The following is a 27,859-nucleotide window of genomic DNA, read 5'->3' as shown; positions in this document are numbered from 1 at the left end:
AAGTCCTGCCTCCTGCCCTTCCCCAATAAAAACCCTGAGGCTCGGGGCTCTCTGTGCCGATCCGCTGTGTCGGTGAGGTCGGAGAGCCCGAGCTTAAGCCCGAATAAAGGCTCTTATTTTTTGCATGCGACTTCGGACTCCTGAGCGGTCTTTTGGGGTCTCGCGATCTGGGTACAACAGTTTGCATGTCATTTATCAATCAAAATGAAGAAACGATTCCCCAGACCTATTACTTCTACCAAACACATGTTACCATCCCTCTCTCTTTTTTTTTTTTTTTTTGTTTTGCCTTTTCTATTTTTTCCTTTTCTTTTTTTTTTTTTGGTGCTGGGGACCGAACTCAGGGCCTTGCCACTTGCCAGGCAAGCGATCTTCCATTGAGCTAAATCCCCAACCCCTTACCATCCCTCTTGTTAAATGTCAAGTATTAGGAGACAAAAACCAACTGCCTCGGATATCCAGCATCCAATTCCGTCACATGACACCCTCTAGCCCGTCTTTCTTGGTCATTGCATCAGCCCAGTTCAGCCGCCTTCCTAGAAACCGACCAATAAGCTGATTCGTGCTCAGGTTGATTGGCATGTGGATAGTCCAATAATATCTGAAAAGGATAAGGCGTAGTAGGTCACTTTCCATCCGCGCGCTCTGATTGGATAGGACGTGCGTGTTAGGACCCGTTGTGGTACGGATGTGCGTTTGCGCGTCTGCGCGTCTGCGAGAACAGGTAACTGTGGGACCCTGGCGGTGGGCACTGAGGTGGCAGTTAGGGTCCTCGATTCCAGGGACTGCAGGACCCCAGGCTGCCCTCGGGAACTCTGCGGCGTCCTGAGAGGAATCGAGGTCTAGGAGGAAAGGGCAGCAGCTGTAGCGGGTCCCCGCGTGGCCTGGGGAAGCCGGGCCCGGGCTGGAGCGGGAACTCGATAGTGGCTTTTTGCCAGCCTCGTGGAGCGGCCTTGGTAGACTTGCTGAGGACCAAGACTTTCAGAGGATCACGGTTGCCATCGTATACCACCCAAAGCTAAGGTTTTATCTTCCATGGTTTGAATCCTCTGGGCGGGGGGCGGGGAGGGTGTAGGAGAGAAAGGTGACCCAGATGGAGTCCCGCTAGGAGCCATTCCCTCAATTCTTAAAACGTTTACGGAATAGTTGATACTGTCCAGGCTCAACCCGAACCATCATGTTCAGCTGTTACTTTTTCCTAAGTCAGAATTCCTGGAGTGCTTCATGTGGGTCAATTCAGAGAGTGACATTAAATACATACCTCATTACTAATGAGGTGTGTATTTAGGAACCACTGTACTAGACGCTGAGGATATACTGTAATGGTGAGGCAAAAACAGCCACGATTTCCACTGAGCTGTGACTTTCAGGTTGATAGGGAGATGGACATAAACAGCCATCAAATGTATGTGGAAATTATGAGGGGAGACACATAAGGCAGAACCTGGTGAAGAAAGGAAAGGCTTCCTGAAATGGGTTTCTTTGGAATTGAAATATCAAAATTGAAAAATGAAGTAGGAAAGGAGAAAGGAGTGGACATCTTACCTGGCACTAGGGTATGTTACAAAGTCTTGTAGCTTAAGCCACAGTGCAATAATTTAAGGTACCCAAGGCTATGAAAATAGCTGGGAGTTGCCTCCCCAGCACTAGAAAAGCAATGAAAAATACCCAAGCCTTTCACAGGTCCCTTAGCCTTTGTGCTAACTTCTATATCCTGTACAGATTTCATGTATATTGAAAAAAATGAAGTCATGGTGGCAGGGACACAGCTTTTAATAGCCTCAGCCTTCATTGGGCTAATTGCCAACATATTAGATAGATCCTTTTGTTTATTAATTTTTGGTTGTACTGGGGTTTAACATGTTAGGTCCTTTTCCACAACACTCCTGTATGTGGCAGTCTTCTCACTAAGGGCACAGACTCTCCATCTGAGTTGCACATAGTGTGCATTCATTATGTTGAATGAGTAAGTGAAAATGGTAAACTCGTGTCTTTTGAAATTTAACTGTTTACTTACCTCAAGCCAACTATTTAGAGGAGGAGCAGTCAATGTTCTGAAACAGCTATGATGTTGCTATGAAGGCAGAATTACTTGGGTGAAATCATTTTTGCCACCATTGTTAATATTTACTAAGTGACCTGAGGAGGGAGGGATGAGAAAGAATGTGGTATAACAAGATTTCTGAAAACCTGAGCCTTGACTCCTTACCATGGACAGCAAGTCCTCATCTGTGGAAATTTGAGTCCATTCTGGTTGTCAGCTTGCTTAACCATCTTTTTGCCCAAAGGGCTTTTGTTTGAGTAATGTGTTGACTGAAATTGTGATTAAATCAGTTAGAATTGTGGTTACCATAACTCTAAGTCATGTTCGCCTTATATATCTTTCTTTATCATATCTTTGTTTAGTGATGAGGCTCAAACCCAGAGCCTTGTACCTGCACTCTACCACTGAGCTATATTCCCATCCTTTTATCTTCATAAGAAGAAAACTATACTGAGTGGTTCATAGTAGTATCCATTCTGTTCCTCTTGATACTCACAGCACTCTGGTTGAGTAGGCAAGGTAGATTTTCTTTTCAGAAAAGGCCCCAAATTCAGAGCAAAGTGACTTATTTAAGATTAGGGTTCGGTCTAGAATTCTAAAGGCCTTTAAATAATGTCATGAATGAGATGGTTCCCATTTTTATGGCACCCAGTGCTACATGGCACCAGACCACCAGGCAGTGATTGACACCCTTACCAAAGCCTGTCACTTCTCCTCAGCCTGCCTCACAGGGAAGTCATAGTATATGAAAAGAGCTTTGAAGTTGTAAAGTTGTCTTATTTCTCAGTTTCCCTCTCTTATTCCTTTGCTCTTTCACTCAGTGAGCTCTACCTCCTCAGTAGGCCTACACACCTTACTCACCTCCTAATAATCTTTTTTGGTGGGGAGATGCTGGAGATTGAACCCAAGGTCTCATGTATACTCTCTACCACTGAGCTATAGCCCTAGCTTCTTCTTTAGTAATCTAATGACTGGGAAGGCAGCAGTTTACTTGTCTGGATTCTGGGGAGTTAGGCTACATAGAAGTAGGTACATTCCTGCTCCTTGCAAGTGGTTCCTTCTACAGAAGGGCCTGTCCTTGGGTCCACTGCCACTGTTAGCAGCCTCATCAAGATATCAGGCCAAACCTTGTATAACATTGGCTATAATTGGCTTTGGAGATGTGGAATTTTGCACAGTTCTAGGCATATAAATTAATAGGAAGCTTGAAAGATAGAGGCTTCCATTAAAGTAATGTGACCCCCCCCTCAAGGACTTGCAAGTAGGACTGGAATGTAGGTCTCCTGAGTCACTTCCTCTTCCCTAGTTATATAGGGCTTTTATTCCTCTGTTCTAAGTCCTAGCTGTGGATGCTCTGTACATATTTGTTGAATGAATGAATGAACCATCTCTTGCTCTACTTTATAATGTTGGTGTGTTGATCCTATTGAGATTGGCATAGGAAAGAAGAGTGGATGGGGCTGCCGTCTGCTTGTGCAGCAAGTTTTGCTTTGATGATGATTTTAGCCTTAGACCTTGCAACATAAAGGTTTTAGGATTAAATAGCTAACCTGTGTCCTGCTTTGACTTGGCTTAAGAAACCAGGAGTTTTGTGTAATGCCTACTTTTAATTTCAAGTCCCCAAATTTTTCTTTATTTTTTCCTTTGGTTAGTTCTTTGAAGCGACTTTCAAGATGGACTCGACTCTAACAGCAAGGGAAATCCGGGAGCGGTTTATAGATTTCTTCAAGAGAAATGAGCACACCTATGTTCATTCATCTGCCACCATCCCATTGGATGATCCGACTTTGCTCTTTGCCAATGCGGGCATGAACCAGGTAAGGATTTTTTCTTTTATTGACTGTCTACATACAAAGCAGCAGAGCAGTGATGAAAAGATTTTGTCTGGAGTCAGACAAAATCCCAATTTTGTCATTTACTGTGTGACCTTGCAGAACTTTTTGTATGTCATTTACCTGAGTTTTTCTGTGAAATGGAGAATAGTGTCTGCCTGTGGGTTACAGTGAGAAATGAATAGATAAGGCATAATGCAAGCAAAATGTTTAGCACAATATTTAGTACATAGGAGATACTCAGACATTAACTTTTTTTTGGCTGTTGGGGTTTGAACTCAGGGCCTTGCACTCTCCTACTTGAACCACCACTCCAGTCCATTTCGCTCTGGTTATTTTGGAGATGGGGTCTTATGAACTGTTTGTCCGGGCAGGTCTTGAATTATGATCTTCCCGATCTCAGTCTTCCAAGTAGCTAGGATTATAGGCATGAGCCACCTGTGCCTGGCCACATAAAAGAGATTTAAAACAAGTTTTTCAGTATGTCCAAGATGTTGAGAAATCTGGTTGGTTTTTTTTTTTGTTTTTTCAGTTTTGGTGGGACTGGGGTTTGATCCTAGGGCTTCATGCTTGTAAAGCATACTCTCTGCCCTGTATGGTATCACCAGCCACATGTGATTATTGAGCTGGTATAACCAAGGAACAGATATTTGTAATTTTTTAAAATATTAATTAGGGATGGGGATAGATAGATCATACGCTTACATACTTAATATGCATGAGGCCATGGGTTTGATTACAAGCAACAAAACATTTTTTAAATTACTAATTATTGAATTTCAATTAATTTGTTTGACATGGTCACAAGTAATTAGTAGTTACAAAGTTGGAAAAATGTGAATTGGACCGGTCTAGTGTGAAAAATAAGGCATAGTTACACAAATAGCAATGGTACATCAAAGTATGACTTGGTCAAGTGCATGCTTTGCAAGTGAGAAGCTCAGTTCAAACACCAGTCCAACCAAAAAAAAAAAAAAAAAGAAAAGAGAAAGAAAAAACAGTATGATGTGGTAAGGAAAGAAATACTATCCATACACACCCAGTCATTCATCATCTTGTTCCAGTTTTACTCCCTTTTTTTCTTCACCTTTATTCCCAAGTGAGCAACTTATTCTTAAGTTCTTCTAGAAGGATGATACATACAGTGAAACACTTGTCTCACAAGTGCAAGGCCCTCAGTACAAACTCCAATACTACCAAAATAAATAAATAAATGATAAAGACAACAAAAACATAAACAGAAGAATTATTTAAGCTGTCAGCATCAGAGACTTGTGGAGAAGCATAGGTTTCATATGTCAGCTTGACTTTGGAGATCTGGCAGGCCTTCCCTTTTGCAGGTGGTATCACTGGCAGTGATGAGGACCTTCTGGGAATTAGGTCCAGATAGAAACTCCTCCAAGATAGGCTGCCTCTGCTTTTTTGTTCTTGTTCTTTTGGTTTTGGTGGTACTGAGGCTTGAACTCGGTCTCGCACCTCCTGGCCTGGCACTCTACCACTTGAGCCATTCCACCAGCCCTTAGACTTCTGCTTTGGCTCCAGTGGGCCACCTGGTACAAGGCATCTGCATTCCAGTCTTACTAAATTGAAAGGATAGTTTGTGTGCAGCCTCTTCCTGCCAGGTTGTAGCCTCCTGACATAACCTGTAGCTCTTTAAAAGTTGAACTGTTCCCTTCTCCTTTTTATAGTTCAAACCCATCTTCTTGAACACGATTGACCCAACTCACCCTATGGCAAAGTTGAGCAGAGCTGCCAATACCCAGAAGTGCATCAGGGCTGGGGGCAAACACAATGACCTGGATGATGTGGGCAAGGATGTCTACCATCACACCTTCTTTGAGATGTTGGGCTCCTGGTCTTTTGGAGATTACTTCAAGGTAAGCTTAGCTCAGAGAACTGTTAGAATTTTAAGTAAAGCGATCATTTCCACTAAGGAAACTGGTTTCTAATTTTGCTTGTTTTAAAACATGAAACATCATCATGTTTCTGATTCTGGAGTGAGGATATTTAATAATTCTATGACTACCTAGAAGTACTGTAATTTGATGGTTTTCAATTATATTTAGATATATCAATTGATCCTCCATTGGTTGAATTTATAATGAAGATACTGTAGTTTTAAATTCCTGGTCTCAAAACCTGATCTTTTTCTACTCATACTACATAGATTTTGGTTTGGCCGTGTTCTATAGTTCTTGTTCTTTTTGTAGGAATTGGCATGTAAGATGGCTCTGGAACTTCTCACCCAAGAGTTTGGCATTCCAGTTGAAAGACTCTATGTTACTTACTTTGGTGGAGATGAAGCAGCTGGCTTAGAACCAGATCTGGAGTGCAAACAGATCTGGCAAAATTTAGGGTAAGAATGCAACTCACTTACTGAGAGAGAGATTCCTAAACTCAGTGCCAGAGTGGAGTTTTATGACTTGGAGTACATTGCTGTTTCTCATTTTGGGGTATGCATCAAGGCCTTACATGCTAAGCATTGTACTACATTCCTAGCCCACGAGTAATTGTCTTTTTTTTTTTTTTTTTTTTTTTGGTGGGACTGGGGTTTGAACTCAGCTTTGCGCTTGCAAAGTAGGTGCTCTACCACTTGAGCCTGGTGAGTAATTAATTACCTTTTGGTATATTTGTTGCTTCTTAGTATGTTTGGTCATTCTGCTGTCCAAAGCTGATACAAGAGGTTTTTTTGTTTTTGTTTTTGTTTTTTGCTTTTTTACATATTCTTAAAAAAAAATCAAAACATGTTGTCTTTTGCACACTTTGGAAAAAATTCAAATTGTACAGAAATGTAGAAAATAGAAAGTGGAAGGACCCTAAAATTAATTATTGTTAATGCATTGATACTCCTTATGTAGTCTTGCATGCCTTTTCGTATCTTTCTAGCCCTGTGTGTATGGGTTTGTCTTTTTCAACAGTGGTAGTCTTTTTTTTTTTTTTAATAAATTTTTTTATTAGGATATATTTGTTATACAGAAGGGGATTCATAGTGACAATTCCAATTAGACTTACATTGTACATTAGTTGCATTGTCCCCATCAACCCCCTCAAAACCCCCCCACACCCCACTTAAAGCAATTGTAAGAAGTTTCTTAGTTCTATTTCATGTAGGTATGTGAAGTCCATCAACCATATACCCTCACCTTCATCTCCTTCCTTCTCCTTCCCACTAGTACCCCCCATACACACTGTACCTGTTTTACAGTCCTGTTTTTCATTATTAATATTTAAGTTGGTGTTTAAAGGGGTTTGAGAATGCATGTCCACTGTGGGTATACTTTACTTTGGTCCATTCAACCCCTTCTGTTACTCTCCCTTATACTTTATCTCCACCCTCCCCCCACCTCACCTTGGTATTCTTTATGTGAAACAGACTATTTCTTTTGGAAATGTAATAATGTCAAACAGGATGAGGAAAAGAACATGTTTTGTTTGTTTGTTTTTAAATATAATCCTAAAGTATAATGATACACCATAATAATGTACTATAAAAGCTAACATGAGCCCGATGCCAGTGGCTCAAAACTGTAATCCTAGCTACTTGGGAGAGTAAGATCAGTAGGATTGAGGTTCGAGGGTAGCTTGGGCAAATGATTCACGAAACCCCCATCTCTAAAAATAACCAGTCCAAAATGAACTGAAGTGTGGTTCAAGTGATGGAGCACCAGCTTTGTAAGCTCTGAGTCCTGAGTTCAAATCCCAGTCCCCCCCACCAAAAAAAGCTAACATAGGTGAGCAAGAGTGTTTTGTGCTTTTAACTTAATAGAACTTTATTTATTTTTTGTGGCACTGGGGTTTTTCTTTTTTTCTTTTTTCTTCTTTTGGCAGTACTGGGGCTTGAACTTAGGCCTCACACTTGACAGGCAGGTGCTCTACCTCTTGAGCCACTCCACCAGCCCAGGTGGCATTGGGGTTTGGACTCAGAGGGTCTCATGCTTGCTAGGCAGGTGCTCTACCACTTGAGTCACACCTCTAGCCCAAATTTGTTTTTGTTTGTCTTATTAGCATATAGTAGTTGTACAGGGGATACATTGTCACATATGTGCTTAACAATATATGTTAATTAAATTCACTCCCTCCATCTGTCTCCCTCATCTCCCCTCCCCCCTGAATTTAATAGAATTTGTGATGTACTACATTAAGGAGAATCTGAAATGTAGTGAGGTGTATTCCTTATAAATCACTAACATGCCTATGTTTTTCATTTTCTTGTTCTTGTCTCATTTTTTTGTTCTTAATAACTCACTTATCCTATAGTCATGGCTTCTTATACTTGGAAGCAATGCTTCTGTTTTTTGTTCTTTTATTACTTTAACTCTATGTAAATTCTCTTTTACTTGACGTCAATGTATATTTGCACGTTGTTTATCAAACAATGTTTTTTATTTAGCAGCTTTCAGCAAAGTCATATACTTTGGAGATGTTTTCACCTTACTAAATTCTTGTTGAGAGGCTGGGGATGTAGCTCAGTGGTAGTGCATGTGCTTACCATGAATAACACCCTGGGTTTAATCACTAGCATCACAAAAAAAAAAAAAAAAAAGAAAAAAAAATCCTGCTCTCAAGGTACCTAGCTCATACTTACAGGAACTGCATTAATTTTTAAAAATCCTACCTACCTACCACCTCTTAACACCACTACATAAGCAATTAAATTTCTCTTCCATTCTTCCTTTTTTTGTATGTTTCTTTTTTAATGCTAGGGATTAAACCTGGACCTCAAACATGCCAAGCATGTGCTCTACCACTGGGCTGTACTCAGCCCTTGGCAGTTCATTAAATTTCAGTGTTGAAGCTGGGCATGATGGCACACCTGAAATACCAGTGCTTGGGGAGCTGGAGGTGTAGCTCAGTGGTAGAACACTCACCTAGACATGTGAGGCTCTGGATTCCATTCCCAGCACAACAAAGAAACAAAAAACAGTGCTTGAGAGGCCAAAGCTGGAAGACCACTTGTTTGACACCACCATGGGTCACATAGTAAGATCCTTTCTCAGGAAATAAACAAGGACTGGGTACTGGTGGCTCACGCATGTGATCCTAGCTACTCAGGAGGCAGAGACGAGAAGGCTGTCAGTTCAAAGCCAGCTCAGGCAAGTAGTTCCATGAGACCCTATCTTGAAAAACAAAAATAGGACTGGTGGAGTGGCTCAAGGTGAAGGCCCTGAGTTCAAGCCCCAGTACCACACACACACACACAAAAGAAACAAACAAGGCCTAGAGGTGTGGTAGAGTGCCTGTTTTGTAGATATGAAACCCTGAGTTCAAACTCCAATCACACCCAAAAAAAAGGAAGGAAGAAAGAAAATTATGCCATGAGCTTTGGCAGGGACATGCCATATCCAAACCATACTGCTCTTTTTTTAAATGAAGGGACATTTGTGAAAAATGTATTCACTTAAATTCTAGTCATATTTAACATAAACAATTTCATTTTTATGTGTTCCCATCTAGGGTCTCTCCATATCTTTACACATTTTATTGAGTTATGATCATACCATATGCATATTTTCTATTATGTTGTAGTCACACTTGAGAAGAGTCATGTTCTTTCCCTTTAGTAGAGTTTGTATGTAGGCTTTTTTTTTTTATGATGGTACTGGAGTTTGAACTCAGGGCCTACACCTTGAGCTACTCCACCACCTTTTTTTTTTTTTTTTCTTTTGTGATGGGTTTTTCAGAGATGAGGTCTCAGAAACTATTTGCTCTGAGTAGCTAGGATTACAGGCATGAGCCACTGGTGCCTGGGCTATATATATAGGCTTAATATTAGTAATTGCCAAAGAGTGGGACTTCCTTGCAATAAATCATAAAGATCTCCTTTTATGGAAGACACAAGTTTGAGCAAAATTCTTGCCATTGTCTATAACTGGGCTTTTCTTCACTACTCGGTGCAGGCTGGATGACACCAAAATCCTCCCTGGCAATATGAAGGATAACTTCTGGGAGATGGGTGACACAGGCCCGTGTGGTCCCTGTAGTGAGATCCATTATGATCGGATTGGTGGTCGAGATGCCGCTCACCTTGTCAACCAGGATGATCCCAATGTGCTAGAGATCTGGAACCTTGTGTTCATCCAGTATAACAGGTAGCTGTGGAGTCCTATTCTATGTAGAGAAAGAGGAATCAGAACTATGTGACTATCTTTGGAGCTGAGGTTCTTTTTGGATCCTCATCTTTTGGGAACAGTGGAGCAGTAAAGATGCAGCCTTATGGGATCTTGTGGTAGTTCTTTAGCTTCTCAGGTTTTTCCTCTGATCTCTGGGAAGGGCTTGGTCTAATCCTTTTAAAAAGTGGTTTTATCCCACATAATGCTTTCATGGAGGCTACTCTTCTTCATGTCCATTTTTGTTGAAATTTGGTCTGTGGTTTTAAAAGTTCGTTTCTTTAAAACTTGCCTTTAATATGGACCCCAGACTACCTCTCTTTCCACCTCTTCTTTCTCTTCCCAACAAAAGAGACAGAGGCAAGTGGCAAATAGTCACAGCCTGCAAACTGTACTTACTGAGTTCTATCCAGGAGAGCCTGGAGGGGCTACCTGGAGCAGCCTGTGTGCCTACTTCAACTTTCTTTTCTTGATCACACAGGGAGAATGATGGCGTTCTAAAACCTCTTCCCAAGAAAAGCATTGACACAGGGATGGGCCTGGAGCGATTGGTATCTGTGCTACAGAATAAGATGTCCAACTATGACACTGATCTTTTTGTTCCTTACTTTGAAGCCATTCAGAAGGTACTGATCCTATTGCAAACAATGAAACTTTAGTGGAGGTTTCCAGGATGAACTCTTAGCTATGCTGTCAAAAGATAAATGACCATATGCTTTGCCAACCAAAAATACCTGTTGCCTAGTTCATTGCTAATAGCATGAGGGTCTAGGCATAGGCACTGTAATTTGTTGAGTGTGAGAGACTGGTTGAAGACTCTTTTTCCCTCCCTACTATCCCATTTCTTGAGGTTAAGGGATCTGGCAAGATGGTCATCCTTTTTCACAATGTTCCTTAATCCTCTGGGAACCTCCTTGGGCAAGACAGCACCAGAAGGGCTGCCTTCTGATGGGCTGCCTCCTGGTGTTTACCTGTAGGGCACAGGTGCCCGGCCGTACACTGGAAAAGTTGGTGCTGAGGATGTTGATGGGATTGACATGGCCTACAGGGTGTTAGCTGACCATGCTCGGACCATCACTGTAGCACTGGCTGATGGTGGCCGACCTGACAACACAGGGCGGGGGTGAGTATGTTGCACCCTGGACGGGGTTTTAGACTAATACCATGAGTTTTATAACTCTAAATAATAAAATAAAATAAAAGCCAAACTTTATTATTGTTTTCTTTGTCTTCTGGATAGGTGGAGGGATCCCATTTTTGTTATTTTAAATAGGGATAGAGGGAGTTTCAGCTTATGTTAAAGAAGAGATTCAGTGGCATCTCTGTATTAAACCTTTTCTAAATACAGAGGCTAAGGATTATATTTTAGGTTGCCTGATAGGACCTTGGCAGGGGCAAGGTAGGGATAAGTTTTGAGTAGTCTCAGGAAACTCCATTACTGACAGACAGGGCCTAGGATCATATGTATCCAGCCTGTTTTGCCTCTCAGGATAGCCACGCATTGAAGGACAAGAAGCTAGGGTTTAATGTAGGCCTGATCATGTAGTTGTAGGTATGTTACTTAGTTTATGCTGAAGTTAGCCTTATGGACCTTGGGAATACAAAAAGAAGCAGGCTTAGGATAGAAGAAAATCACTGTAAGAACTAAGAGCTCATGTTGCTTTGGATAGACTTCACAGGAGCTACAACAGAACCCTCATCTGGGAATGTTGTCTAGCAGGGTACTAGAGTCTGCCTCTTACAGGTATGTGTTGCGACGGATTCTCCGCCGGGCTGTTCGCTATTCCCATGAGAAACTCAACGCCAGCAAGGGTTTCTTTGCTACGTTAGTTGATGTTGTCGTCCAGTCCCTGGTAGGTATAATTCCCTGCTTACATCTTTTGTAATGAAGCCATACTCTTAAGATGGTAGCCTACTGTTAATGGGCATTTTAAAGAGAGGCCGTGGAATGGTCTTTGACTGCATTAAGCTCTCTTTGTTAGGGAGATGCATTTCCAGAGCTAAAGAAGGACCCAGACATGGTGAAGGACATCATTAATGAAGAAGAAGTGCAGTTTCTCAAGACTCTCAGCAGAGGACGTCGCATCCTGGACCGAAAAATCCAGAGCCTGGGAGACTGCAAGACCATTCCCGGTAGGGCTCAGTGTGTGCCTTCCTCTGTCTGAGCTGTGGCATCTTTCTTGGAAAAGCAAGCCCTACAGACTAACACCAGACTCTCATGTCTGCCAAGGCTGAGCATAGCTTGCTTAAACTGCTTTTGGTATGAAGTCAGATTTAGGTAAAATTATGAAAGTAAATAATTTATTGTGGGAAGGTATTCAAACTGTACAGAAGTAAGAAGTGAAAATCGTTTCCCAGATTTTATCTCTCAGAGATAACAACTTTTAAGAGTATGGTATATAGGCAAGCATGGTAGGACATGCCTGTAATCCCAGCACTCTGTAGACCAAAATGAACATCCAGGCCATCCTGGGCTACATGGTAAGTCTGTAATCGTAGCTACTTGTGAGGCTGAGATCAGAAGGATTGCAGTTGGAGACCAACCAGGCAAATAGTTCTTGAGGCCCCATCTCCAAAATAACTAAAGCAAATTGACTAGAGTATGGCTCAAGTGGTAGAATGCCTGATTTGCAATCTTGAAGCCCTAAATTCAAACCCCAGTCCCACTTAAAAAAAAAAGTAGACTTTGATGTATAACTATTCAGGATTTTTCTCATTTGTATGCAAATGCTTGTGGGTGTTTATGTGTCTGTATATTTTTTTCAAGCAAAAATGGGAACATTTGGTGTATACTATTTTGCAATTTGCTTTATTTTTCACCAGATGGGAAAATCAGTTCTAAAGCTTTTTTTTCTTTTTGTTGAAATACAATGTATAAAGAGAAAGTCTGATGAATTTTTCCAAACTGAACACACTAGTGTTCAGATCAAGAACCAGAACTTTAAGTCAGGTGCCAGTGGGTCACGCCTGTAATCCTAGCTACTCAGGAGGCAGAGATCAGGAGGTCAAGGTTTGAAGCCAGCCCAGACAAATAGTTCTAGAGACCCTATCTCAAAAATACCTAACATATAAGAAAAGGGCTGGTGGAGTGGCAAGATGTAGACTCTGAATTCAAGCCCTTGTACCACCAAAAAAAGAAGAAGCAGGACTTTATCAGTAAACCCCTAGTGCTTCCTGCAGGTTAGCTTTAAAAGATTTGATGGAGCTAGGCAGTGGTGGTTCATGCCTGTGATCCTAGCTATTCAGGAGGCAGAGATCCGGAGGATCACAGTTCAAAGCCAGCCCCGGACAAATAGTTTGCTAGATCCTATCTTGAGGCTCTGAGTTCAAATCTTACCTCCAAAAAAGAATAAAGATTTCATGGATATTGTGGCAGGCCCACAGGGCCATTACTATTTCGCCTTGACTCTAATCCCTTCTCTAATTCCAGCATCCTCCTGGGAGGGTTTGGCATGGAAAAGGGGAGGGGCGGGGATGGCTGCCCATGTTATTTTGATACATCTCCTTTGTGCTGTGTAGGAGACACTGCTTGGCTACTCTACGACACCTATGGGTTCCCAGTGGATCTCACCGGATTGATTGCAGAAGAGAAGGGCCTGGTGGTAGATATGGATGGCTTTGAAGAAGAGAGGAAACTGGCCCAGGTAAAGAATATGGAGAGTGAGCAGGGAACCTAACACCTATCAAGACAAGACTTAACTGCAAAGCAAACATGACTTTTGTTCTATTAAAGCCTTTGAATTTCTTTTTTCCCTAGACCACTGGCTCTCAACTGGGACAGTTCTGCTCCCATGGGGGTAGTTTTAATTTTTACAACTGGAGTTGAGGTGCTCCTGTCATCTTATTGGTAGAGGCCAAGGATGCTGTTTAACATGCTACAATACAATAGGGCAGTCCCTGCAACAAAGAATGATTTGGCCCAAAATGCCAGTGATGCTGAGATTGGAAAATGCTGTTACTTTGGGCATAGTTAACCAAGTTCAAATTCTTTTTTTTTTTTTATTAAAGATTATAGCAAAAGTTTATTTAGTAAAGCAGGGCAAAGGAGGGGGTAGGAGCAGAGAGGCTCTAGCAAGTTCGAATTCTTTAATGTTCTTTTTTTTCCTACTTTAAGGTAACTAATGCTTATTTCTCTTACTGGCAGCTAAAATCACAGGGAAAGGGAGCCGGTGGGGAAGACCTCATTATGCTGGACATTTATGCTATCGAAGAGCTCCGGGGAAAGTGTTTGGAAGCTACAGATGATTCTCCAAAGTATAATTACCATTCAGACTCCAGTGGTAGCTATGGTATGTTGCTGGGTTCCTGCTTCTGAGCTGTCTGTCCCCTATCTGGGGGATTTTAAGAGATAAGTTTCAAGATGCCCAGCAAGTCTCCAGCAGCTTCTCCTGTAGTACCACACAATCATGCTGTGTACTTTTCTTCTCATAGGCTTCCTTGTTTGGTGGTTTTATTTTTATTTTAAAGTAATTATACTTAGAGGAAATTGTGAGGGAAAAATAAAAAAAACCCACAGGGAAGTTCCATGAACCCTTCATCAGTTTTCCCTGTAACACCTTGTAGGAAACCAGGTGGCTATTGAATTTTGCATCAATATAATAGCATTCTAAAGAAACGAACAAAAAATAGGTAATATGTTTTTTTGCTTTTTTGCTGTGACAGAGAGCACCCTATTCCAAAATCTGTACAAGTGAACCACAAATTGAATACACTCTTTGCCAGTTGATCTTGGACTAGAGAATTTATTACTATTCTTAGAGATCTAATCAGACTTACCAGGTTACTGTTTAGTGTCTGAGTTCTAGGGTGACCACCTGTCCAGTTTGCTCAGAGCTGTCTCAGTGTTAATATAAAGACCATATCCCAGGAACCCCTCAGTCCTAAAAATTGGGACCATTAGGCACTCTGCTGAGTGTTGTTGGTTCTCTGGTGGAAAGCAACATGTTAGTTCCTTTGTGGAGTCTATGGGCTTGCTTCCAAAATAAAATTAGATAATTAAGATCTAAGAAGAGCTCAGAAATAGAATCCAGCAAAAGAGCCAGCTAAGAATATGGAAATGGTGTTAGGGATGTAGCTCTGGTACAGGCTTGTGTAACATGCATGGGGCCTTGAGTTCAATCCCAGCACTGAAAAATAAAAAATGAGTGAATGAAGTCACTGACCTGTCTTCTTTTATCTATTCATTTCCATCAAACAGTGTTTGAGAGTACAGTGGCTACAGTGCTGGCTCTCCGCAGGGACAAGATGTTCGTAGAAGAGGTGTCCACTGGCCAGGAGTGTGGAGTGGTGCTGGACAAGACCTGCTTCTATGCTGAGCAAGGAGGGCAGATCTACGATGAAGGCTACTTGGTGAAGGTTGATGACAGCAGTGATGATGTGAGCCAACACTTCTTCCTGTTTGCCATGGAGGGCCAGGCATGGAGAACCCAGTAGCTTCTTTTGTTCCACCTTGGGGAGCAGACAGACAAGATATTTGGCTTAAGGTTCCATTGTTGATGTTTTTGCAGCTCAGGGAGTTACATCTAGTACCTGTTGCTTTCTTGACCAGTAGGTATCCTTGTAGGAGGATCCTTGTTGCCAGAGTGTAAAGACTGATTCTTGACTCCTACATGCTTGCTCTATAAGGGAGGAGTGGTTGCTCTCTGCAGGAAAATATTCTTATAGAAAACAGTCTCTAGCGCTGTTCCCCCTGAGTTTGGTCTTAATTAGGCCTCTGGTTCCTGACAATGGCTTTCAAATTCTTTAAGATGCTCCTTATTATTGTGTGCGTTAGTAATATTTAATGTATGTAGTAATAGCTGTATATAAGTGTATGCATACAGAGTATTGAGTTCTTTTAGAAAATATGTATATATAACATATATGTAAAAGGAGAATTTACATATGTTCATATATGTGTGTATATAAAAATACACAGATATAGAGAGAGAGAGAGAAAGAAAGGGGGGAGGAGAATTGATATTGGTGTCTTTAAAGGGTTTTCCTTATTGGTGTCCCACTTAACTCTTAGAAATCGGAGTTTACGGTGAAGAATGCTCAGGTACGAGGAGGCTATGTGCTGCACATAGGCACGATCTATGGCCACCTGAAAGTGGGGGATCAAGTCCGGCTGTTTATTGATGAGGTGAGTTGCATCATGCTGCCCCTATTGAATCTAGTTAGTAATCACATTTTGGCTTTCAATTGACCGATTACTGTTGTCCTCCTATGTGAAATTTTAAGTAGAGTGCTGGAGTAAATTTTGTGAATCACATTGTGAGGGATGTGAAACAACTGTAAAATCTGTGTGTTCCCAAGTCAGTCATTTTACCAGGAATTTCATTTGAGATCCTGTAGATCTGTTTTATGAATTGTATTTCTCACCTCAAGTACTTCTTCAGAAGCCAAGGATCCTGTATTAATTAAGAACTTGGAAGCCAGGCATGGAGGTGCATTCTTATAGTCCCAGCACAAGTGAGGCTCAGGCACGAGGATAATAGCTTTGAGGCCTGCATGGACTGCATAACAACGTCCTGACTCCAAAAAGGAGTGAGGGGCTGGGAACATAGCTCAGTGGTAGAGAGCTTGCCTAGCATGCATGAGGCCCTGGATTGAACTGCTAGAGAAGGGGGTAGGGGTAGCTAGGTTCTGTTGACTATGACAGCCCCAAAGAAACAGTATCTTGATTTTTTTTTTTTTTTTTTTTTTTTTTTTGGCAGTACTGGAGTTTGAACTCAGGTGTTCTCTTCCACTTGAGCCACTCCACCAACAAAAGTAACAGTATCTTAAAACAAGATAGTAGTGTATATTTCGAACCTCTGAATCCAAGCTGATCCAAGTCTCTGGCCCCCACAGAGTCATAGGGCTCAGTTTCTCCTTACTTTTGTTCCACCATCATTTCTGAGCATTTGCCCAGGATTTCATGAACAAGGAGGTAACTCAGATCCATTGTCTAGGCCATTAATTGACAAACTTTTTTGTTGCTGTGTTTCTCGTTTGTTTTGTTTTTTCTTTTTCTTGTTATTGATGTTTTCATTTTGAAACAGGGTCTTAGTATGTAGGCCAGAAAGGACTCAAACTCACTATGTACCCCAAGGTGGCCTCTAACTTATGATCCTCCTGCTTCAGCCTCCCAAGTGCTGGAATTACAGATATGTATCACCATGTTCGGCTGTGGTCCCTTCTTTGAACTCAGGGACTCATACGCTTGCTAGACAGGCATTCTACCACTTGACACGCTCCCAGGCCCAGCCACAAATTTTTTATTGTAAGGGCCAGATAGTAAATATTTTTGGTTTAGCAGACCATACAGTCCTGATCATAATTAATAATTACTCAGCCATGCTGAGATAGTACACAGGCAAGCCATAGACAGTATATAAATAATGAGTGTGGCTGTTTCCCAATAAAACTATGCATAAAAATTAATAAAAATAAATTGTAAGTCAGATTTGGTTCATAGACCAATGGTTAATTCCTGTTCTAGGCAGTGGAAGAAGAAGGAAGAGGCCATGCCCCTTCTCTTAAGGATATATCTCACTTCTCACATCCTCTTGGCTAGAACTCAGTCACATGGCCACACTTACCTGCAAGGAAATGAAGTTTTTACTCTGGGTGGCCAGGTGTCCAGCTAAAAATCCTATCACTTGGGGACCGTTGGCCAGCTTATTCAGACCTCTCCGTCACCATGTCTGCCCTCCACAGCCCCGGCGGAGACCTGTCATGAGCAACCACACAGCTACCCACATTCTGAATTTTGCCCTGCGCTCAGTGCTTGGGGAAGCTGATCAGAAAGGCTCACTGGTTGCTCCTGATCGCCTTCGGTTTGACTTTACTGCCAAGGGAGCCATGTCCACCCAACAGATCAAGAAGGCTGAAGAAATCGCTAATGAGATGATTGAGGCAGCCAAGGTAGGTTTTACTATGTCTGTGTTCTTGGGTCGTAAACCCCATACCTTCCATCACAGAGGCCCAGCAGTACAGATACTTGTCCTGTACTGTACCATGTTCTGCCTTACATATAGATTTGCTTAAAGTAGTGTCTGGTAGACAGTCAGCTCTTCTATTTATATACACTGTATGCACATAAGATTTGGCTCACAGTTTAACAAAAAAGTTGAAAATTGCCATCTTTACCCTTTTCCCTTATGCATGGTACATTATTTCAGAAGACTCGGCACATGCCAGGCAGAGCCTAGGATAGATTCTTACGCTCTCTGTCTGCTTCTTACTGCACCTCCGTAGCTTTTTCCAGCATTTTTTTACTGTCTTCTTTCTATGACAGCCTGTGTACACCCAGGATTGTTCCTTGGCAGCAGCAAAAGCCATCCAGGGCCTGCGGGCTGTGTTTGATGAGACCTATCCTGACCCAGTGAGAGTCGTCTCCATTGGGGTCCCAGTGTCTGAGCTGTTGGATGACCCCTCTGGTCCTGCTGGCTCCCTTACTTCGGTTGAGTTCTGTGGGGGAACGTGAGTATTGCAGCAGGAGCAGCACGAGATGGTGTCAACTGCCTGTTATTAATTTGTAGTAGGCTCTTGTTTTCCTTTTCTTTTCTCTTTGTCATGCTGGGGATGAAACTCAGATCCTTTCACATGCTAGGCAAGTGCTCTACCACTGAGGCACATCCCTAGCCCCACCTCTCATTTTTCTGTGGTTGAAATGAAGTCCTTAGAAATTGTCAGAAGCATTCTCAAGAATCTTAGCAACCTAATGCTTCAGAAATTCCTAGGTTTATGATAAGATGTTCTTCCTATAAGGGGGGAGGTCAGAAACACTGCATGTTCACCTAGCCACATAATTGCTTGCTCTTGTTTTCTGAGCCACTCCTAACAAAGAGGCCAGTGTGAACACAGGATTCACAAACATGGAGGATATATGAGCATGGAGTGCTCATGGAGTGCCTGTTGTATTCCTAGCTCCCTCTATTCCTGTGCCCACCCAAATGCCTTTGTCAGCTTGAGCAGCACCTGGGGAATTGAGACCATTGTTTCAGAGCCCCTGGGTGGACCATGTAGTAGACCTGGTTTAGCTTGCTTGGGAGGGCCACTTGTTTCTGCCAACTTGGATTCCTTCACAGCTCATGGGATCTTTTGGGGAAGGTCATGGTGGCCTGGAAAGTTCCTCATTCTAAAAGAAAAAAATATTCTTAAGGCCCTGGACAAGCCCAGCTAGATGCTCCTGGCAGGCCTCAGGCAGTTAGGGAACAGGTGGTGGGCTAGGAATCTGAAGGATTGTGTTCCAGGGCTCTGCCCAGCTGAATTGGGCCTTCAAGTGAGTCCCACTTGTATCAGATATCTCTACCACTTGAGCTATGCCCCCAGCCCTTTTTTTTTTCCCCCTTTTTTTGCCGTGTTAGGGTTTGAACTCAGGGCCTGCACCTTGAGTCACTCCACCAGGCCTTTTTTTGGTGACGCGTATTTTCAAGAGACAGTCTAGCAAACTATTTGCGCATGGTTGGTTTTGAACTGTGATCCTCCTGATCTCTGCCTCCTGAGTAGCTAGGATTACAGGCATGAGCCACTGGTGCCTGACTTATTTTTTTATTTTGAGATGGGGTCTTGCTAATTTCAAACTCATGATCCTCCTGCCTCTGCCTCCTGAATAGCTGGGCAAAGCTACTAGACCTGGCTTTGCTAATACCCTTTAGAGCACAGGAAACAGTATTCAAAGACTTCATACCCCATCCCGTAAAATGATTATGAGAGTTAATGAGTCCTTGAGTTCTCTGAGCAGCTAGAGAATAACACCTATTTGTTTAAGGGATTGTGGTAAGATCTTAAAAGTAATCCTCCAGTATTTTCACCTAGTGAGCAGGGATATAAAAAATCTTACGTTCTATCAAAGGATCAAAAATGTCATGTAGAGCCTAGTAAGCAGTAGTGTTGTATTGGATGTGAGGGATTACAGAGCACTCTCATGTGTGTCTCATTTGATTTTCACAGCAGCCATGTGAAGTAGAACTGCCCTTATTTTATACATGAGAAAACAGGCTCAGAGAGGTAGTGTCAGAATATTCTCAAACTCAAGCTTTCTCTGGCTCTCTTTCCTTTCCCACTGCTTTTCCTGCCCTGTCTAGCCAGAGCTGTGCTCTGAAATTCCCTTAAACATGAGGGGCCTTTACTCATCTACTGTCCCTGGAGGGATTGCCTATTGGGGCGTAAGCTTCCTGCCAGTGACTCCCAGATCAGGGAGGAAGCCAGGGCACCTGGGCTTCCTCTTCACCATGGCCTTTCTGTTGTGCCATTCAGGCATCTGCAGAACTCAAGTCACGCAGGAGCTTTTGTGATTGTAACTGAAGAAGCTATTGCCAAGGGTATCCGAAGGATTGTTGCTGTCACAGGTGCTGAAGCCCAGAAGGTGAGCAGATTGGGCTAGAATGTGACTTACTTGATCAAGGCAAGGGGAACCCAGCTAGTGAATCCTTAGAGCAAACATTTCTGTGGCTGCTGCAGTCAGAATGAAAGCACCAATTGTGCTGTTTCCAGAAGGCTTCTAGTTACCCCTGCTTCTACCACCGCACAAACTCTCCTTGCTGTCACATTTAATCTTATAAATATATGTAAATTCTGCCTCCTACTCCTAATACATCTGTGTCTAGCAAGGAAGGCAGGGTTTGGCTCCAACTTCAGATGCTCTCTTGCTTCCCCATGTATTCGGAGGGGTGTGTGCATGGAAGGATAGTTGCTGTGGGGGTGGGAACTGTAGCTTGTGCTGAGTCCTGAGGAGTGGTCATTTCACAGGGTGAAAGGGGACTCTGATTTGTGACTTCCTGGTCACCCTGTGAACCTGAGTTAGGGTGCAGTTTTTGCTGGCTAGAAGTGTGAGGCAGGTGCTCATTTTTGGTTCAGGAGGCTCCTAGGACTTGCTCCCTGAAGGAAATAAATTTCTGGTGTGTTGGGGTGTATACTTCACACCTTGTCATCAGTGCTTCCACGGCTATTTGCAGATAGAGCAGTCATACTGACAGTTATCTGCCTGGAGTCACAGCTCTGATTGTCCCCCTCCCAGGCCCTCAGAAAGGCGGAGAGCTTGAAGAAATTGCTGTCTGTCATGGAGGCCAAAGTGAAGGCCCAGACTGCACCAAACAAGGATGTGCAGAGGGAGATCGCTGACCTTGGTGAGGTAAGGGCGGCCTTCTTCCTCGTTGGGGCCTGCTTGTTCCTTATTCCTGAGGAGTAAGACCCTCACTGTTGTTGAAAAATCCCCATGGGAGCCAGTCAGATCCTGATTCTCATGGATTGGACTTTTGGGCTGAACTCTGTTGTCCTGAAGCCTTACCCAAGGGGACTCCATGGATCATGGCTCACAGAGCCCTGCCTTTCGGTCCAAGTGCTGGAGCAGGAGAGCTCATTCCAAGCTAGAGTGGGCATTGGGGTGAGGGAGTCGGGGCAGTGCTGAGGGAGCCCACTGTTTCTGAGCCTGCCTGGTGTTTCTTAGTATTTGGAGCATCTGGTAACCCTCCCAGGCTGTGTTCATGGTCTAGTAAGGACTAGGTCTTTACATGAAAGCTGAGCCCTTGTTGCACTGTCCTTTTCTCTCATCCCACCTTACATATGACAGCTGCTGCAGTTGCTATAGTGACTACTCTCAAAGCACCTTTTTGTTTTTGATTTTTTTCCCCAGACACTAGTTGGGGAGGACTTTGGTTTACAAACAGAACAGTGGGGTGGAGTAAAGGCCTCTCCTGGCTCCTTGTGGCTCAACCCAGATGGTTTTCTCCTTCTGGTTCCAGGCGCTGGCCACTGCAGTCATCCCCCAATGGCAGAAGGATGAACTTCGAGAAACTCTGAAATCCCTGAAGAAGGTCATGGATGACTTAGACCGCGCCAGCAAAGCTGATGTCCAGAAGCGAGTGAGTTCTGGTAGTGCTCTTGTGTGGAAGGGAGCCAAAAGGTTTTCCTCAGCAGAGGCTGGCAGGACTGCTGCCTGGGTTTTGGGGTGTGGGCCTTGGCCTAAGCTTCTCTCCTGGACTTTTCTTTTCACAGGTGTTGGAGAAGACAAAACAGCTCATTGACAGCAACCCTAACCAGCCTCTGGTCATCCTGGAGATGGAGAGCGGTGCCTCAGCCAAGGCAATCAGAGGCTGGGTCTAGGCTTGTCCTGCCTGTCTGCTATAGGTCCCCTTCCCTCCTGGCCCGATGGGTGGGTTTTATGGCTCTAAGCCATATGGTCACCTGAGGGCCTATTACGTAGGATTGAAGTTAGGCTGAGCCATGGAGAGATCTAGTAGCTGGAGGAAGGAGCAGCTCCCTGGAAGTGGAAGGCATACTTCAGAGCCAGGGCAGAGCCCTGTGCTTGGGTCCTTCTCCATACAAGCTTCTGGAGACAACACCTGCTATGGGAAGGGAATAGGATGGTGCTCTTGGGCTGAGCCCTACAAACTCCCTCATGGACAGCTGGGTCTCCTGCCTCAGAGCTGTAGCCTGACCAAGTTTCTGCCCACAGGCTCTGAATGAAGCTTTGAAGCTTTTCAAGACATATTCCCCTCAGACGTCTGCCATGCTCTTCACAGTGGACAATGAGGCTGGCAAGATCACATGCTTGTGTCAAGTTCCCCAGGTCAGAATGCCTGCGCCTTGTTCCAAATCCTGTGGGAAGCACATTTGTAGCTTCTCAGAGTTTGAGACCTGTTTATATGTGTGCAGCCCTGTGAGAAACACCCACCCACCTGTCTGTCACCTTCTCCAGTACCCTTTAGCCCCCAGACCTTGTTTGTGAATATTCAACTGCACTGACTGGTGTCTTGCTTTGCCACTTGCCCTGTCTTGGCAGTGGCCGTTGGCTGTTCCCCTGTACCAGCTGTAGCCCTTGGTAGTATCACTGAGTGTGGGGGTGGGTGTCAGTGGCTTCCCTCCTTTTTCTGTCCCTCCATTTCTCCCCAGTCCCATCCTCTGTCCTGACTCCCACTTTCCCTTCCTGTCTTCTAGAATGCTGCCAACCGGGGCCTGAAAGCCAGCGAGTGGGTGCAGCAGGTGTCAGGCCTGATGGATGGCAAAGGTGGGGGCAAGGACGGGTCTGCCCAGGCCACAGGCAAGAACGTGGGCTGCCTGCAGGAAGCACTGCAGCTGGCCACTTCCTTTGCCCAGCTCCGCCTGGGAGATGTGAAAAACTGAGGGGAGAGGCAGCTCTCACTGGGAAGTATCTCTTGCCACCTGGATGTATCAGTCTAGCCGAGGACTCTTTATTTGCCACAAAGACATTTGAATCTTGGGACCCAAGATACAGCCCCATCTGTCCTAACCCAGCAGAAACTGGAACACACCTGGAGCCATCCTGTGACTCAGTGTCCCTTTCCATTACTGCCCTGAGCCCTACACGTCAGCACCATTTGTCTAGAACCACTACCCCAGGATCGCTATTTAATGTCCTCATGCTTGTGTAGGTAACTTCTCTCTGCTCACCCGAGGCTTTTTGCTGCAGAGAATAAAAGGACCATGTGCAATATTTGATGATGCCATGCAGTCTCTATCCTTTCTCCTGAGGGAGCCCCTGTCATACAGCCCCTGGCTCCCTGAGTGTCTAGAAGACAGGCTGTGGATCCAGCTGGCTTCTGGTTGCCATCCTCACTAAGTCCAGCTCTAGACCCCTGAACTTTGGGAAATGGCCCCTGGAGTTTCGTCAAGACGTTTGTGGAGGTTTAGGCAGACTAGGTGGGAAGAGATGGGGCAAGGCATTGATATAATTCAGTAAGTTTTACCAGGTTACTCAGAGAGGTGACATACCTTTCTTAGAGCTTCTGTTGGAAGAACCTCGCCCTGTCTTAGGCTTCTGTCCTTCCTCATCCTCCTTTTGGTGCTACTCTGCCAGGTGAGGTGTTGACCACAGAAGGTATTCAGGATTCAAGTTGTTGTCTCCTCTGCCCCAATGACTGCCCATCATTCCTGCTTCTGTGACCCAAAGATAGGATAGAGTCCGTGGCCTGGCCCTGAGTCCCTTCCGGCCAAGTCTACAACAGTGGGATTGGAAATCAATAGGGTGGGGGAGGTAAAAGTACTGTTTGTCTGCATTAGCTCCTAGAGATACAGCAGGCTGGTCCTGGGGCCCAGAGTCACTGAGCTTTGCTGGCAGAGTGGAGGGTGTTGAGAGTTTGGTGGGGAGAGGGCAGGAGGACACAGTTTTCACCTGGAGTGTTAGAGAGCTTCCAGGAGCGTATGCCAGATTAAGTGTTAGGGTAGAAAGATGATCACACAGCCCAGTGACCAGTGCAGAAAGGCAGACATTCCTATTTATTCAAGTGTTAATAGCACCTGAGCACTGAGTACAGAAGCCCTCATCATCTTGGGTAAGTGCGAAATTTAAATAATGGCAACCTTCACAGGTGAAAAGAAGAAGACACGCCACTGAGATGGCCCTAGCTTGGAAGGCTAGAGGTCAGTTATCACGTGGGCAGGCCTGCTGGAGCCAGCCACCCAGCTAGCTAGCCTGTCTGGGGAGAGGGACAGCGCTCGCCGTTCTCCCGCCAGGCCGCCAGGGGGCGATGCGGATGCCGCTATCCCGACAGCCCTTGCGCGGGCGCGTATCTTTAAGCCGGCGGAAGAGCCGCAGTGCGAGGCCGCGCGGCAGGCGGAAGCGGCTAGCACGCGGAACGCCGCCATGCCAGGGGACCACCGCCGCATTCGCGGACCAGAGGAGTCCCAGCCACCGCAACTGTACGCTGCCGACGAGGACGAGGCGCCCGCCGCCAGGGACCCGACACGGCTGCGGCCGGTGTACGCGCGCGCCGGGCTGCTGAGCCAGGCCAAGGGCTCGGCCTACTTGGAGGCGGGAGGCACCAAAGTGCTGTGCGCCGTGTCGGGCCCGCGCCAGGCCGAGGGCGGTGAGCGTGGAGGCGGCCCTGCGGGAGCGGGAGGCGAGGCCCCGGCCGCGCTGCGCGGCCGCCTGGTCTGCGACTTCCGCCGTGCGCCCTTCTCCGGCCGCCGGCGCCGCGCGCCCCCGGGCGGCGGCGAGGAGCGCGAGCTGGCGCTGGCGCTGCAGGAGGCGCTGGAGCCGGCCGTGCGCCTGGGCCGCTACCCTCGCGCGCAGCTCGAGGTGTCCGCGCTGCTGCTGGAGGACGGCGGCTCGGCGCTGGCTGCCTCGCTCACGGCCGCTGCACTCGCTCTGGCCGACGCGGGAGTGGAGATGTATGACCTGGTGGTGGGCTGCGGCCTGAGCCTCGCGCCGGGGCCCGCGCCCACCTGGCTGCTGGACCCCACGCGGCTAGAGGAGGAGCGCGCCGCCACCGGCCTCACCGTGGCGCTCATGCCGGTGCTCAACCAGGTGGCTGGGTTGCTGGGCAGTGGAGAGGGCGGCCAGACTGAGAGCTGGGCCGAGGCCGTGCGCCTGGGCCTGGAGGGCTGCCAGCGCCTCTACCCCGTGCTGCAGCAGTGCCTGGTACGGGCTGCCCGCCGGAGGGGCGCCGCCGCCCCGCCCTGAATCAGATGCCTGAGCGACAAGGACGCCGAGGACCACGCTGCCACCATCCCGTCCCTACAGGGCCTCCGCTGTCGGTCTCCCTACTGCCCGAGCTAAGAAACCGGAGCACAGGAGAGGGTGCGGACTGGTGCGCACACACAAGAGCGCTACACTGGACAGCCGTGTTGGGCAGGCTTCTTAGAAACCATCCCATTAAAGGGACTTTGCTACTTGAGCTGGCTCCCAGCTACGATGCAGTTGGAGAAAAGTGAAAGCAGCCTTATTCCGAAATTGGAAGAAGACCTCAGCTGGACTTCCTGCAAAATGAGACCTGGAGCTATGGTCTTGGGGATGGACCCTGAGCAGGACGACCATTGACTCCCTCCAATATAACTGGGCTACTTTTAGGAGGATGGATGAGTGGCTGTGCCTTCTCACTATCCGAGCTAAAACAACAAACATTTTTATATCTGAAAAACATTTGAGTTGTGGTTCTTCTTGGTATGAGATTTAAAGAGAAGGCTCTTCTGGTATGTTCCTGGATCCTTATTGTCTAGGCATTGGGACAGCAGTGCCTTAAATTTAAGTGTTTCCTGTCCTTTAGACCAATGAGCGCAGAAGAGGTAGGGTGAAATACTGAAGTGACTACAGAGGTGGTTGTGGGTAGTGAGGTTTGGAGGAGGAAAGGGTGCCCACTCAAGTGCTAGACTCCAGAGCACTTGCTGACATGTGACAAAACTGGGGAGAACTCAGTGGTCCCAAGAGCACTCTTTGCTTCTGGCTTAGTGTGGGTTAAGAACACAGCTGGAAAAGGTGCTGGGTGCAGGGAGAGAGCCAGATCCCATTCTTTCTTAGCCAGCAGAGCAGAGCAACCAGAAGGCGCCTCCACTGTTGGTGAGAAGGGGGAATCCTGAACTGACTTCATCATCTGGTCCCTCTTGTCCAACCTTGCTCCTAGGAGCAAGGCCCTGGGCAGCACAGACTGAACTGGATATTGGGAAACGATACAGATACACCTGGCTAACTAGGAGGGTGGGGTCTTCCTTGGGTGGCTCCTGAGCCCTGCTGTGCTCTGGGCTGGAATGGTGGAAGCCATGTGAGACTGCCCTTAAGTCAGGGCAGGGACCTGGGGTGTGTCTCAAGGGGCTGTTAAGCTATAGAAAGGGCTGGCCTAGCATAGCCCAAGGATCAGGAGTTTGGGGATCACGATAACCACTGATGAGGAAGAAGAAATACAGATTTTATTTTTTTCCCCCTTCTGTTTTTCTAGAGCAGGTCTGAAATACATAGTATACTAGAGAGACAGGAGATAGAAACAGGACATAAAACAAACTCCCAGGGCTGCAGGAGTGACCTAAGGGGAGCATGCCTGCCTGACTAGCAAGCACGAAGACCTGTCTGAGTTCAAACACCAGTACCACCCACCTCCAAAAAAAGACACTCCCAAAAAACTAAAAATATGTATGTTCGTATTCTAACTGGTGGCTTTGTAGGGTACATAGGAAGTCTGGAACGACAAGTGGTTAGGTGGACACATGCCAAAAACTTCACAGGTCAGTGTTGCAACACAGATGTGTTTTACCACTGTGGCTGGAGAATGCATGGTGCTATACGTCATTAGAGCAGATCTTGCACATGGGCAGCTTAGGCAATATCTGCATTCAGGGAGGCTGATACTGCTCTTCAGGCTGTCCCAGGCCTCCCCATCCTGCCAGCTCCAGAACTCACTTGGAAACAACCTCCAAAGCTAACCTCACCACTATGGAAAGGTCTTTTGGCTGATCTGGTTATGCCATGCCTTCACTTCCATTGCCCTAGCTCAGAATGGGTGCCTCAGATTGAGGGGTGCAGCTGGAGGGGCCTTCAAAAAAATACACAAGGTAAGGAAGAGAGTCACCCAAGAAGACGCATGGAGCTGATGATCCTGGAAGGGTTCCTACTGACTGCCCTCCTGGTTGGATGCTTGATTCTTCACCTGTAGAAAGAAACAGAAGCAGGACTTCTGGACCAGAGGTCAGAGCTAGGAAAGAGTCATCTACTTGCATCTAGTCCCCCCCTGCTCCCCCACCCACTCCGTCACTGTCTTGGAGCTTTAGCAGCTCTAGAGCTACTCTAGGTACGTTTTTTATAGGGGAGGGTTGCTAGGGATTGCATATGCTAAATATACCCTGTACTACTAAGCTACATTTCCCCAGCCCTTCTTGAGACCTGGGAACACAGAACCAACAGGCAAAAGAAAACATTCTTTCCATGTAGCCCATTCTCTTTCCATAGGCAGCTGTGACTCAGTCATGGGTATCAGTGAGGGCCCTCCTGAGCTCAGCTGAGCAGGGGAGGAGGGCAGTTCACTTCTTCCAGTCCCTCCCTCTGCAACCCAGGCTTTGTGGGACTTAGCTTAAGGACCACTGAAGGAAGTGGTAGGGCAGGGAAGACTCAAACCCTTTAATGCTGCACAAAGGACCATTATCGGTTCCATGTTTGGCTCTACATTAAGCAAAGTCAATAT

At 45.6% G+C, this 27,859-nt stretch overlaps 3 protein-coding genes across 8 annotated transcripts in view; 2 read left to right on the top strand and 1 right to left on the bottom strand.

Annotated features, from left to right (window-relative positions):
• The first annotated feature begins 634 nt into the window (after positions 1-634).
• Positions 635-23,406, top strand: Aars1 (alanyl-tRNA synthetase 1). Of its 2 annotated transcripts, none has more exons than XM_020161622.2 (21): positions 635-724; positions 3,697-3,861; positions 5,565-5,753; positions 6,087-6,232; positions 9,774-9,965; positions 10,465-10,609; positions 10,961-11,106; positions 11,728-11,836; positions 11,966-12,116; positions 13,503-13,627; positions 14,128-14,272; positions 15,181-15,359; positions 15,994-16,107; positions 17,667-17,873; positions 18,247-18,431; positions 20,211-20,319; positions 20,971-21,084; positions 21,695-21,814; positions 21,948-22,034; positions 22,408-22,521; positions 22,890-23,406. In XM_020161622.2, the coding sequence occupies exons 1-21, from the start codon at positions 689-691 to the stop codon at positions 23,073-23,075; spliced, it is 2,964 nt and encodes a 987-aa protein (XP_020017211.2). In that variant the 5' UTR covers positions 635-688; the 3' UTR covers positions 23,076-23,406. The 2 variants fall into 2 exon arrangements, with proteins under 2 accessions (XP_020017211.2, XP_020017212.2); XM_020161623.2 differs by lacking the exon at positions 635-724 and adding an exon at positions 732-1,023.
• A 148-nt stretch (positions 23,407-23,554) lies between these two features.
• Exosc6 (exosome component 6) lies at positions 23,555-26,509 on the top strand. Its single transcript, XM_074055670.1, has one exon. The coding sequence runs from the start codon at positions 24,556-24,558 to the stop codon at positions 25,372-25,374; it is 819 nt and encodes a 272-aa protein (XP_073911771.1). The 5' UTR covers positions 23,555-24,555; the 3' UTR covers positions 25,375-26,509.
• Positions 26,510-26,572: 63 nt separating this feature from the next.
• Positions 26,573-27,859, bottom strand: part of LOC109684981 (RNA-binding Raly-like protein) — a 14,124-nt gene continuing 12,837 nt past the window's right edge. For all 5 annotated transcript variants that reach the window (XM_020161621.2, XM_020161620.2, XM_020161618.2 and 2 more), the window contains one exon: positions 26,573-27,328. In XM_020161621.2, the coding sequence (XP_020017210.2) occupies positions 27,290-27,328 (39 nt within the window). In that variant the 3' untranslated portion in view covers positions 26,573-27,289. The remainder of the gene's footprint in view (positions 27,329-27,859) is intronic.

Source organism: Castor canadensis, chromosome 15 (assembly GCF_047511655.1).
Source record: "Castor canadensis chromosome 15, mCasCan1.hap1v2, whole genome shotgun sequence".
Lineage (NCBI taxonomy): Eukaryota > Metazoa > Chordata > Mammalia > Rodentia > Castoridae > Castor > Castor canadensis.
This window is presented reverse-complemented; position numbering and strand designations above follow the sequence as displayed.

What these genes read in the sequence shown, in the direction of transcription:
- Aars1 (XM_020161622.2), top strand. Translation starts at nt 689, where the DNA reads ATGTGCGTTTGCGCGTCTGCGCGTCTGCGAGAACAG. An exon ending in CCTGACAACACAGGGCGGGG is followed by an intron (nt 11,107 to 11,727) that starts GTGAGTATGTTG and finishes TGCCTCTTACAG; the next exon opens with GTATGTGTTGCGACGGATTC. An exon ending in GTTGAGTTCTGTGGGGGAAC is followed by an intron (nt 18,432 to 20,210) that starts GTGAGTATTGCA and finishes TGTGCCATTCAG; the next exon opens with GCATCTGCAGAACTCAAGTC.
- Exosc6 (XM_074055670.1), top strand. Translation starts at nt 24,556, where the DNA reads ATGCCAGGGGACCACCGCCGCATTCGCGGACCAGAGGAGTCCCAGCCA.